The sequence below is a fragment of the Canis lupus genome, chromosome 12 (assembly GCF_048164855.1).
Source record: "Canis lupus baileyi chromosome 12, mCanLup2.hap1, whole genome shotgun sequence".
Classification (NCBI taxonomy): domain Eukaryota; kingdom Metazoa; phylum Chordata; class Mammalia; order Carnivora; family Canidae; genus Canis; species Canis lupus.
The window spans coordinates 44,795,176-44,807,738 of record NC_132849.1 but is presented as its reverse complement, the minus strand read 5'-3'; the positions used below and the strand labels follow the sequence as shown (position 1 = coordinate 44,807,738).

The window sequence follows — 12,563 nt, the reverse complement described above, 5'->3', positions numbered from 1 at the left end:
GGAGTGCCTCAGTTCTTGTCAATACCCCTCAAGTTGTTCTCTTTTGAAACACCTGTTGTGTCATCATCCTGGACAGTTTTCTCTTTTTCTAGTTATTTAGCGGGTCTCACTCTTATTTGTCAGAGGCTCACTTGGGGCTCATGCGGTTTTGCAAAGTTTCTTTCATCAACTTGAACTCCTGTGTATTGGCAAGCTTTCCAGTTTGACTTTGCATTGGATCTACAGTGTGCTGTGTGAAATATGGGATGGTCACTAAGACCAACTGGCAGTGAGAGGAATGAGCAGAGAGTGGGCAGAGACCTGAGTGGGAATTTTGCTTATGAGTAGTTCTTTAGAAATCGCTTTCTAGGGTCTCCTGGGTAGCTCAGTCAGTTAAGCATTTGCCTTCAGCTCAGGTCATGATCCTAGGGTCCTGGGATCGAGTCCCACATTGGGCTCTCTGCTCTGCAGGGAGCCTGCTTCTCCTCTTCCCTCTGCTGCTCTCCCTGCTTGTGCTTACTCGCTGTTTGTCAAATAAATAAAATCTTAAAAAAAAAAAAATCACTTTCTGGTTTGATGACTTGTGCTTTGCCACCAAGCCTTTCTTACGACTATAGGAGCAGATATAGGAGCAGAGATTGTGAGGGATCCTACTCCATGATATGTTTCATCATTACATCAAGTGTATTTAACAGTTTATTACTGTATTTGAAAATTTAAATTAAAATCAAATTATATATTGATATCCTTGAAGCCTTGGAGCAATGCTTGACTAAGAAGTTAGGTGACTTTCATAGAAAGGTGTTGTAGCCTGTTTACCACACTAGACACCGGCTGTCAAGAATTTTGCAGTGTTTGTTAATTAATGGTACATGAAAAATGAGTAAGCCATTTCTGTGATGGGTTTAATTTTATTCTGTATATTACTCTATAGAATATTAACTTCAAACCGTTTTCTGATTTACCACAAAGAGAACTGGTGCTCAAAGCATCATTTACAGGTAGTACTTCCTTTAGAAATGACCATTTCATTCATGTATTTCCTGAAGGCTGCCCTTGGAGCTGGCTTCTCTGATAAGACTCCTGCTCACACTGTCACCATGGCCTGCATCTCTGCCAACCAAGCCATGACCACAGGTATGTTTACTTGAAAATGGAAGGTACTTGGTTGTTTACATGATCATACAGTACTTTTAAAGAAGATTTATTTATTTATTTTAGAGAGAGACAGCCTAACTCAGGGTTAGGGGCAGGGGGATAGGGAGAGAGTCTCAAGCAGGTCCCATGCTGAGTGCAGAATCTGACACGGGATGATCCCATGACCCTGAGATCACAACCTGAGCTGGAACCCAAGAGTTGGACACCTAAGTATACCACCAGACACCCCATAAAAAAGTACTCTTTACAGAAGCAAAGGATTAGCAAAGATCTCTAAATTTGACTCGTTTTTTAAAAATAAGGTCACATTTAACATTTTTTATTTTGACAGTATTTTTCAACCTTTTTCTTTCTCTCTGTACCTGCGGGACATAGCCATTCATGTAGTTTCTCCATCAGTAATGTGGCTGGCCACTACAGGGATTACCAGCTAGAAAAGTATTGTCTCTAGGAAGGTGTTTCTGGGTTTGAGGCATGAATAATTTATAATCTGCTAGATTTTAAAGTTAGGAAATTCTAACGTGATACTCCCCTGTGAAGATTGTGGCCCTAGCAATAAATCACTGCTACAAGGTATAGCTTTTTCCTTTCTACCCCCACCTGGCATTTTTATGATTAGTTACAAATTCTCCTAAAAGACCTTAGCAATATTATGGGACATTTTGTAGCATCAGTCCTTATTGTGAAAAGATAGGAAACCTGAAAGATGTCATAACTGTGTGCTCTCTTAATAATACGAAGGCCAGCTCAGGCAGCCTACCTCATGAGTGGCAGAGAATGATGCCAGAGGCCGTGATTAGGGGTATTCACCATTCTATGATGCATGTGACAACTTCCAGATAGAGCAACAGAATACTTGCCAGTGGCCATAAACACGAAGGGGGTCTGCCTTACATCTTCAAAAGCCAGACTTTCTCAAATTTGTAGTAGAAATTCCCATTGTAGGCAAAAAAAAAAAAAAAAAGAAAGAAAGAAAAAAGAAAACTAAACCTAGGAGTTTATAAAATCTTCATAATGTTCTGGTATAGAATATGATTTGTTTGAGAGTTGATCCAATGGATATTTCCAGAAGCTGGTGTCTACAGGTCTTTCCTTTAGTGCATTGAATATAGTTTAGTCATTCAAAAAAGTTATCTTAATCCCTTTGAAAAGATGAAAAACAGGGCACCTGGGTGGCTCCGTCGGTTAAACTTCTGACTCTTGGTTTCAGTTCCGATCATGATCTTCAGGTTGTGAGATAAAGCCCCACATTGGGCTCTGTGCTCAGTGGGGAGTCTGCTGGAGATTCTCTCTCTCACACCCTCTCTGCTCCTTATCCTGCTTGCATGCATGTGCACACTCTCAGATAAAGAAATAAAATATTTTTTAAAAGGGGGGAGGGGGAAGACTGGGCGGCTCAGTGGTTTAGCGCCTGCCTTTGGCCCAGGGCATGATCCTGGAGTCCCGGGATCAAGTCCTGCATTGGGCTCCCTACATAGAACCTGCTTCTCTCTCTGCCTGTGTCTCTGCCTCTCTCTCTCTCCCTGTGTCTTTCATGAATAAATAAATACAAATCTTTAAAAAAAATTTTTTAAAAGATGAAAAGCTTAATTATAGATGTTATATAATGCTGTCCTACAGTTTTTTAATGAAGAAGCTTAAATTATCAGTGATCTGTTAATTTCTGCAAAAGATGTTCATATACATGTCACCTGTACCCTGTAGGTGTTGGCTTGATCGCTTCTGGGCAGTGTGATGTGGTTGTGGCAGGTGGTGTAGAGTTAATGTCTGATGTCCCTATTCGTCATTCAAGGAAAATGAGGAAAATGATGCTTGATCTCAATAAGGCCAAGACTCTGGGTCAACGACTATCTTTACTCTCAAAATTCAGATTGAATTTCCTGTCACCTGAGGTAAGATTGTGAACTCTTATATAAAGATCTGTTTCCAAAGCATCCCACTGCAAAGATCTAGATTTAGGTAAGACAGCATGGGGTCAGTTATGCTTTAGTAGTTGTAGATTCTGTTAATTACAGGGAAGGGATAATTATTTGCTCAAGATGGGGAAAAAAAAGATTATAGTTATAAAATTTGATTTTGTGAGCCCTCCTTGGAGATGCCCTGCTCACAAAAAGCTTCTTCCATCTTGGTCTTGATTGACTTTCTCAGATAACTCTAGGTGTGGTATAACACCTGTTGACAGCATACCTGATGCTATATGGCTCCTTTCTCAGCTCCCTGCCGTGGCTGAGTTCTCCACCAGTGAGACCATGGGCCACTCTGCAGACCGGCTAGCCGCTGCCTTTGCTGTTTCTCGAGCGGACCAGGATGAGTACGCACTGCGCTCGCACAGCCTTGCCAAGAAGGCACAGGATGAAGGACTCCTGTCTGATATTGTACCCTTCAAAGTACCAGGTAAAATGGTTTGCTCAGCTTTGTAAAGGAGAATGCTTTGTGCCACTTGTTAGAGAGTTCTGAATTGCTTCTAAAATTCCAAAAGTCCTGAATGACTTTTCAGTAAGTATTTTGGTTCTTTTTCCAGAATAGTCATTCTTAAACATGGAGTCAAGTTTCAATTTATGTTAACAGTAGGTCAGTGTTTCAAAAAAGTTTTTTTTTCTTTTAAGATTTTAGTTAGTTATTCATGAGAAACAGAGAGAGGCAGAGACATAGGCAGAGGAAGAGGCAGGCTCCATGCAGGGAGCCTGATGTGGGACTCGATCCCAGGACCCCAGGATCATGCCTTGGGCCGAAGGCGGATGCTTAACCGCTGAGCCACCCAGGCGTCCCAAAAAAGTTTTTGTAAGAGTCTGCTTTTAGGTCTTCCTGCTATATTTTAGTTCTTATGTATATGCCTATTTTAAAAATTCTTCCTTCATATGATTTCTATATAGAATAGCCAAATGTGAATGAATATTTTATTTTATTTTATTTATTAATTTTATTTATTTTATTTTATATTTTATTTTATTCTATTCTATTTTTTTAATTTTATTTTATTTTATTATTTTAATTTAATTTAATTTAATTTAATTTTAATGAGTGACACACAGAGAGAGGCAGAGACATAGGCAGAGGGAGAAGCAGGCTCCATGCAGGGAGCCCGATGCTGGGACTCGATCCCGGGTCCCTAGGATCATGTCCTGGGCTGAAGGCAGGCACTAAACCGCTGAGCCACCCAGGGATCCCCATGAATGAATATCTTAAGAAAGTAGGGTGTTCTTCTTTTGTTAGATCATTTATATTATTTCCCAGATGTCTTAAGAGTATAGTTTAAGTGTGCCTAGCTGGCTCAGTTGGTAGAGCATGTGACTCTTGATCTCAGGGCTCTCAATCAAGCCTCACATTGGGCGTAGAGATTAAAAAGAATGAAATCTTTTTTAAAAAAGTACAGTTTTAAATTTGATAGTGTCTTGAGAACTATAACAGACTTTCAGTAATATATATATGTATATATATTACTTTCAGTAATAACATTTTACATTTCATTTGTCATAATTTTTAGGACCTGTTTCTCTAGAGAAGATATATAAAGCTTATCGTTTCTTAGACTGAAGAAGTTCATGTTTTTTGTAGGAAAAGATACAGTTACCAAAGATAATGGCATTCGTCCTTCTTCTCTGGAGCAAATGGCCAAACTAAAACCTGCATTCATCAAGCCCTATGGCACGGTGACAGCTGCAAATTCTTCTTTCCTGGTAACTATGTTGTGCTCTATGTGTTCACTGGTAACCTTCACATTTGTGGTCTCAACAGAAAAACCTAAAGTAGATCTATTTTTATGTATCATGAATAGAAGCATAAAAATATAGTTATTATAAAAATATTAAAATGGAATCATTAAAAAAATGGAATTCTGCTTTTAAGGCCTTTGGAGTCACTTGATCCAGCCACCATTCTGATTCAAAAAGCTTTTCTCTTCAGGCATTTAGTCAGAAAACTTTGATTAGCTATGCTAGGCACTGGAGATAGAAAGGCCAGTGATTGTAATGCAGCAAGAAGATAGCAGTAAGCATAGGCTAACAGAAGACATGAGACCGGAAGAGCCCAGGAGGCTCCTCAGAGGAGGCAGCATTTGAGCAGCAAATCTTGAAGGAAGGGTACAAGCTAATTCAAGAAGTGTAATAAATACATTCTAAGTATAAAGAATAGCAAAGAGGTATGAGAACAAGGTTTTCTTTGGGGAGAAGCTTGGTTGGAGCATAGGATATAAATTTGGGTTGTATAAGATGTAGAAACTAGGCAGAGAGAGTGACAAGATATCTCTTCTAGCTCTGAATGTTAGAAAAATGATGCTTTCAGGGTGCCTGGGTGATGCAGTTGGTTAAGCATCTGACTTGGTTTCAGCTCAGATCCTGATCTCAGGGTTGTGGGATTGAGCCCTGCATCAGACTCTGTGCTCATCCCAGAATTACTTGAGATTCTCTCTTCCTGTGTCCCTCCCCAAGTGTGTGTCCTTTCTCTTTCTTTCTCTTATCTCTCTCTCCATCCCCACTCAGATCTTAAAAAAAAAAAAAAAAAATGATGCTTTCTATTGGCCCTCAAATTATTTTCCTGTAAGCAGTTTCTATAAGCATTTCCTATAAACATATGGAATAAATATATCTACCCTCATATTTTATGGTGGTGGTTGTTTTGGTCATCTGCATGTAGCTTCATATCCTTCCTTGGGTTTTTGGCTTCTCCTTAATTAAACATTCCTATGGATTATGCTTCTGTTCATAAGAGGTGGTTTCTCTTCTTCTGCTACTTTGGAGCAGTCTTCTAGATATAGTCCAATTGGTCAGTGTTTCTTTTACAATATATCTTCCATACCTGGACACAAAGTCTGGAAACATGGGCATATGTTGACATATTTGACTTTAAGTGACTGCTTAACGCCCACCCTTGGGCTAGGGGAAGGGTGCCTGGAGTGGTTCCAACAGGATGGTGTACCACCCCGTTAAACCTGAGTGGTGAAGGACTGGTTAAATAATCATTTCTCCAAAACTGAATTGAATGATATAGAGCCATATGGGCTGGGCTCTACTCCTACCAGATCTGAACCCCCCTGATTACTTCGGGGTATGCTAAAGATGTATGTTTATTCACTGAAAGTAAGAAACACATATCATCAGAGGCAGCACATAACAGATACATGGGTTTTGGGGAATATGTTAATGCACTACATTCATTGCAACTTTGCACAATAGCACATTGTATTGATGTCATGTCCATAAACCATTTATTGTGTATAGGTTATGTTTCCAGGCTTTATGGCCCCTCTGTTGGTGGTAGCTTCTTCGTCTCTTCAGGGTTACTAAATAAAAATACTGTAGAATGTGGGAAAAATTGTTTTGATGTCCTAAACTCTCAAGTAGTAAATTTTGGATTTTGTTTTGTTTTGTTTTGTTTTGTTTGAGCCCCTTCTTTTGAAGTCATGGTAAAGGGCTCTTTTCCAAAGGTAGCTCTTTCTCTGAGCTTCTTGATTGTCAGTTGAGGAAAAGCATGTGGGGTGTGTCCAAGGAGGGAAAACCATGGTTCCGATGTTCTCAGCTACCAACCTGTTTCTTTTTCCATCTCACCTCAAAGCCTGTATTTCCTTCCATAAGCAGGAAGCAGCTCAGAAACAGTCCATAGGGTGCCTGGATGGCTCAGCGGTTGAGCATTTGTCTTTGGCTCAGGGTGTGATCCCGGGGCCCTGAGATGGAGTCCCACATCGGACTCCCCACAGGGAGCCTGTTTCTCCCTCTGCCTATGTCTCTGCCTTTCTTCTCTGTGTCTTTCATGAATAAATAAATAAAATCTTTAAAAAAAGAAACAAGTCCATAAAATCTAGAAATAAATAAGAAATTGTTTTAATTCATAAGGTTTCTTACCTTCTGTGCTAAAAGCAAAAATCTTTTGGCTTAAGCTTATTATGAATACATATTTCTAACGTTACCTATTCTCTTTGTCCATTTAGAAAATTGTGGTACTTTTAAACAGGTTTTTCTACCTTACTCCTTGAAAAAAATGGGTCAGTGTGGGTTTGAATTGTGAATTAATGATGGATAAAATGAAAAAGGGTTGTTTTGTAAAATCTCTGTGTAAGTATAATTAGTTGGTAGATTCAGGAACACTGCATAGAAAATGATTGTACAGAAAATTCAAGAAAGGCTGAAAAATTTAATGTTATTGTTCTGCTTAACATTTCAGACCGACGGTGCATCTGCAATGCTGATTATGGCAGAGGAAAAAGCTCTGGCCATGGGTTATAAGCCCAAGGCGTATTTGAGGTAAGGTAAATGTTCAAATAAATTGCCTTGGTTTCTTTATTTTCTTACTGAAGCTAACTCCTTTATTTTTCACCTAGGGATTTTGTATATGTGTCTCAAGATCCAAAAGATCAACTTTTACTTGGGTAGGTAGCAGTGTATATCCTTGGGCTATAATCAAAAGTTATTTGGTTACCCACAATTATTATATAGATTTTAAAATACATTAAGTTCTGATAGAGAACAGACAGAGGGTTGATGGAGGGAGGTGGGCGGGGGTTGGGCTAGATGGATGATGGGGGTGTTGTAAGTGATGAATCACTGACTTCTCCAGAAACCAATATTCCACTATGTGTTAACTAACAAAATTTAAGATTTTTTTTAAAGTACATTAAGTTTTGAGTTCATAATTGTTTTGTGTGTTGGATTTTTTTTTGGGCGTGTGTGTGTGTGTGTGTGTGTGTTGGCTTCTTAAAAATAATCCTTTATGTTGGCTTATCATTTTAAAGTTTGGGTTCTTTTTTTATTTTTTCCTATAGATTTCTACTTATGCATATACAATCTTGTATTATTTTTAAATTAAGATGTCATAAACATTTTTTCATATTGCTGTATTGTCTCTGTAATGGCCTTTTATAAAAGCCCTCTAGTATTTGAATTGTCTCCTCCTCCCTCATGGCTCTACCCCCTCCATCATGTGCTTCAAACCAGTCATGCTCTTCCCTGTGTTCTGCCCTTTGCACCATGTGTTTTTCTAGTTCTTCACATTATTTGTTTGTTCTTCTCTTTCATCGTTCGTTTATTAACTGTATCCCTTACTCTAGAATATAAACTTCATAGGGACAGAGGCTGTGTCTTCATTTAGTTCACAATCATAGCCCCCACACTTAATATTTGTGCAGCAGAATCCGAGAATGAGTGGAGGGCATTACAGTACCTTATGTAAAACTCAGCTTGGGGAGTAAGGAGTTCTTAGGTTAAAAATTCTTACGTATTACTTATTTTCTTCTTTTTAGACCAACATATGCCACTCCAAAGGTTCTGGAAAAAGCAGGATTAACACTGAATGATATAGATGCTTTTGAATTTCATGAAGCATTCTCAGTAAGTTACTTAAAAGATTTATATCATAGGACTGTAATCATAAAAAATGTAGTCTGTTTTTGTGTGGGAGATCTAGGTGTGACTTAGGGAATGAGTAAAACACAAGGAGAGCTTTATATTTGAAGTACTGACCTACACTGTTGGAAGGGGCAAAAAGAGAGGTAATCCAGTGGTACGGTTTTGAAAACAGACCTCTGAGATGATCTCTAGAGGCCCTTCAAAAGTAGCAAGAATGGTTCCTTAGGAAAATTTCACTGAAAACTGATTTTAAAATCTGCTTAACTTTAATGACAAGGGACATTAATAACAAGGTTCTTTCCCTTGCAGGGTCAGATTTTGGCTAATTTTAAAGCCATGGATTCTGATTGGTTTGCACAAAACTACATGGGTAGAAAAACCAAGGTAAGTGGTTAAAAGTATACTTGAATTTCCAAAGCACTGTAATATTTGGAGTTTAGTTGACTGCTAATAAAACTATGAAGGAGAAACCTGCTCCTTACAAAGAATTTTATATTTCATTAAATGTATTTATTTCTTAGTTGAAGAATAGTTCTTGGAAATTCAGTTCTGATGTTAGATGAAAAATAAATGGTCCATGGCTTTCAGAATTGACCTAGAATTTCTTTCTTTACAGTAAAATAATATGTGATGTGTCTTAGTCATTCTCTCAGTCTCTGTTACCTTCCTGTTGGTAAGAGCCCAGCCTGACGCTTAAGTAAACTCATCATCATATTTGTGTTTGTTTTTGGGGGAGCCAGGTTGGGTCACCTCCTCTGGAGAAGTTTAACAACTGGGGTGGATCGCTGTCCCTGGGACACCCATTTGGAGCTACTGGCTGCCGGTTGGTTATGGCAGCTGCCAACAGATTACGGAAGGAGGGAGGCCAGTATGGCTTAGTGGCTGCCTGTGCAGCTGGTGGGCAGGTACGTCATAGCAGCTTCATAGGCGCTTCTGGAAAGTTGTTTTCTTGGAAACAAAAGAAGCTCATTCAAGCATGTTTCATTTAGTTAACTTTGAAACATTTTTAGAGCAATATTTCTGATGACAGAAAACTAGGGGAAAAAGCTGCCTATTTTGAGGGGGAGAGGGTACAACTTTAATTCAGTTAGTACTTTGGAAGGAGGATGGTTTTTAAACCTAAGTTATTTTTCTTCCTAAGATGTTTATATCATTTATTTTTTTAAGATTTTTACCTTATTTATTTGAGAGTGAGCACATGGCAGAGTGTGGGGGTAAAGAGCAGAGGGGGAGGGAGAGAGAATCCTAAGCAGACTCCTCACTGAGTGTGGAGCCTGAGGTGAAGCTTGAATCTCATGACCCTGAGATCATGACCTGGCTGAAATCAAGAATTGAATGCTTAGCCAACTGAGCCACCCAGGTGCCCCTGCGTTTTTTATTTTTAAAAGGAATACATCCTCATTATGAAAAGTGCAAAAAATCTATAGAAAATAATTAGAATTACCTATTATTCCTCTCAGCAGACACTATCATTATTAACATTTTGGTATATTTTCTCCTTTAATAATAAAATTTTACTCATTTATTTAGTTACCACGAAACCTTATCTATAAAATCTCTCCAAGAAGTAAATTATCTTTCTTGAAAACGAACTTACTTTATTTAATTGGAAAATTCATTTTTTTCTTGACAGACACAGCTTCCTACCTGTTACAGCATTTCGCTCTGAGAATAAAATCCAGGAGGAGGGCTGATTATAATCTCCCCCCCCGCCCCCAACGCTGATGGAAACAGATATGGTTTTCTTCCAGATTATAAAAACTTTCTGCTGCTAATCAAGATGAATAAAGGACGCCTGGGTGGCTCAGCGGTTGAGTGTCTGCTTTTAGCTCAGGGTGTGATCCTGGGGTTCCAGGATTGAGTCCCACATTGGGCTCCCTGCGTGGAGCCTGCTTCTTTCTCTGCCTATGTCTGTATATCTCTCTCTGTCTCTCATAGATAGATAAATAAAATCTTAAAAAAAAAAAAGAATAAATAAGGTATATGAGAATTTGAACAGGCTACACTTAGAAACCTTTATTTATGGCTTGCCTCAGAAACTTTGAAGCAATAAAGGGTCAGTTATTTGTAGGTTGCAGCATTTTAGACTTCACGATGAAAAGCATTTTTCAGTCCATGTAACTTCATCCACAGAAAACCATAGTTAGGACTGGAGCCCTCCCTTTTATCTTTCTGTGCCAGGCTTAATCGAAGGAGATAACCAGTGCACAGTGCTGTGGTGAGTGGGAAGTCCACATAGGTTAGGGTCATGTGGTTTTGAGTGTGTGTTCCTTGATAGTTCATCTAGCACAGAGTAGAACACAATACTGGCTGCTTTTGTGGATGAAGAATACCACCCAGCACCATTGTTCTAGAGGTTTATAGTATGGTGATGGAGAGAGATAATATACCTTAGGAAGCAGGTTGAACTTGGCATTGTTTTATCAAGAGCCGAATGCATGATACAAACAACTAGATTAGAGGAGGAATCTGGTATTTTGGATCTATAATAGGGTTCTCAGCTTTGGCTCTGTTAACATTTTGGGCCAGGTAATTCTTTGTGGTAGGGGGTTGTATTCTGTGTTGTAGGATGGTTTTTGTTTTAAGATTTACTTATTTTTAGTGAGTATGAGCAGCAGGAGGGGCAGAGGAAAAGAGAGAGAAGCAGACTCCCCACCAAGTGTGGAGCCCAACTCAGGGTTTTGTCTTACCATCTTGAGATTGTGACCCAAGCCAAAATCAAGAGTCTGACACTCAACCAACTGAGCGACCCCAGCATCCTGTGTTGTAGGATGTTTAGCATGATCTCTACCCACTAGATGCCGGTAGCAGCCTCCCCTTCCCCATACACCCATAAGATCACACAGTGTTTGAAAGGCAGAGCCAGGATCAAATTCTGTAGCCTGTACTTTTCCAGTTTTTCTGTTTTGTCTAAGGACTGGCTAGATTCATCACCTTTTCTTGCTCTAATTGAACTCTTTTTTTCCCCCCTTTACAGGGCCATGCTATGATTGTGGAAGCTTATCCAAAATAATGATAAAGAAGAGGTGACCTGGAGTTTTTGTGCAACACTCGCACTAGGCAATGCCATTCCAATGCATTACTAAATGACATCCATAGTTCCTAGCTCCTCTTAAGAAAACACAATTTGTGGCCTTCTGTTAAATACTTTGCAATTAAGCCTTGCTAGTGTTCTGAGCTTTCCAGTAATCATGGCTTACTGCTCTTTCAGGGATTTCTTAGTCACCACAATCATACAGTGATAATGTTTAAGCAATTATTTGGGGGCTCTGTTTTCATTAAATACTAACAGTGGTTGCAATTTGGGAAAGAGGTAAGCTGAGATTTGGTATCATCTTTGTAACATTTGCAAATTATACTCTTTCCTGTTTGTGACCTAAAGATAAGTGTTTTCTATAAAATACAAACCAATGTGCCTAAAGAAACTTAATTATGGGAAGGTAATTCAGAATTTAAATGTCACTGAATACCTACAGTAAATGTTTAGATGTATAAGTATCCTGTTAACCTTAATAAAGTGAGGAAGTATCAAAGAACTATTGGCCTTATTTTTTCTTTTTTTTACTAGAAGTAAAGGGTGGTTCTCTTGGCTGGGGGACAGATTTTTGTCTTTACTAATTTATAACTTCTCCCCATCCTAGTAGTCAACCATCAGGTTGCTAGGAATATAAAGAGGGTTCTACTTTAGAATAACACCTTTTTCTCCCATTGCTCCATGGAAGTAAATTTATTTCACTGTCTGGAAATGTCTGTTGCCAGGATTTGCTTAAAGTGTAAAGAAATTTTAAAATTTTGTTTAAAATCTCTTTGTTTTTATTGTGCATTAAATATACGCCAGTGCTTTGAAGAAGCTCAGGTCTCAGTTATGGTCATTTATGTGAATGTTGCTTACATCTCTGAAGGTCACTGGTAATCAGAATCTTCCTCTGGTTCAGGACAGATTAGGCAAAGGAGTAAGTACTAACCACTTAGCAGGGTATTTGAGACTCCGAGCATCATTTCCCCATGATTTCATTGGTCATTTAAACATAATGAGTTTTTAATAGTGAAAACCAATATATTTATAAAGATATCATAAAATTGAACTCT

At 38.7% G+C, this 12,563-nt stretch overlaps 1 protein-coding gene across 7 annotated transcripts in view; it reads left to right on the top strand.

Annotated features, from left to right (window-relative positions):
* HADHB (hydroxyacyl-CoA dehydrogenase trifunctional multienzyme complex subunit beta) overlaps positions 1-12,010 on the top strand; it is a 43,480-nt gene extending 31,470 nt beyond the window's left edge. For all 7 annotated transcript variants that reach the window (XM_072770799.1, XM_072770803.1, XM_072770800.1 and 4 more), the window contains 10 exons: positions 1,029-1,116; positions 2,842-3,029; positions 3,351-3,531; positions 4,693-4,814; positions 7,294-7,373; positions 7,451-7,498; positions 8,369-8,456; positions 8,784-8,858; positions 9,215-9,379; positions 11,452-12,010. In XM_072770799.1, coding sequence (XP_072626900.1) covers positions 1,029-1,116; positions 2,842-3,029; positions 3,351-3,531; positions 4,693-4,814; positions 7,294-7,373; positions 7,451-7,498; positions 8,369-8,456; positions 8,784-8,858; positions 9,215-9,379; positions 11,452-11,487 — 1,071 coding nt within the window. In that variant the 3' untranslated portion in view covers positions 11,488-12,010. The remainder of the gene's footprint in view (positions 1-1,028; positions 1,117-2,841; positions 3,030-3,350; positions 3,532-4,692; positions 4,815-7,293; positions 7,374-7,450; positions 7,499-8,368; positions 8,457-8,783; positions 8,859-9,214; positions 9,380-11,451) is intronic.
* Positions 12,011-12,563: the final 553 nt, after the last annotated feature.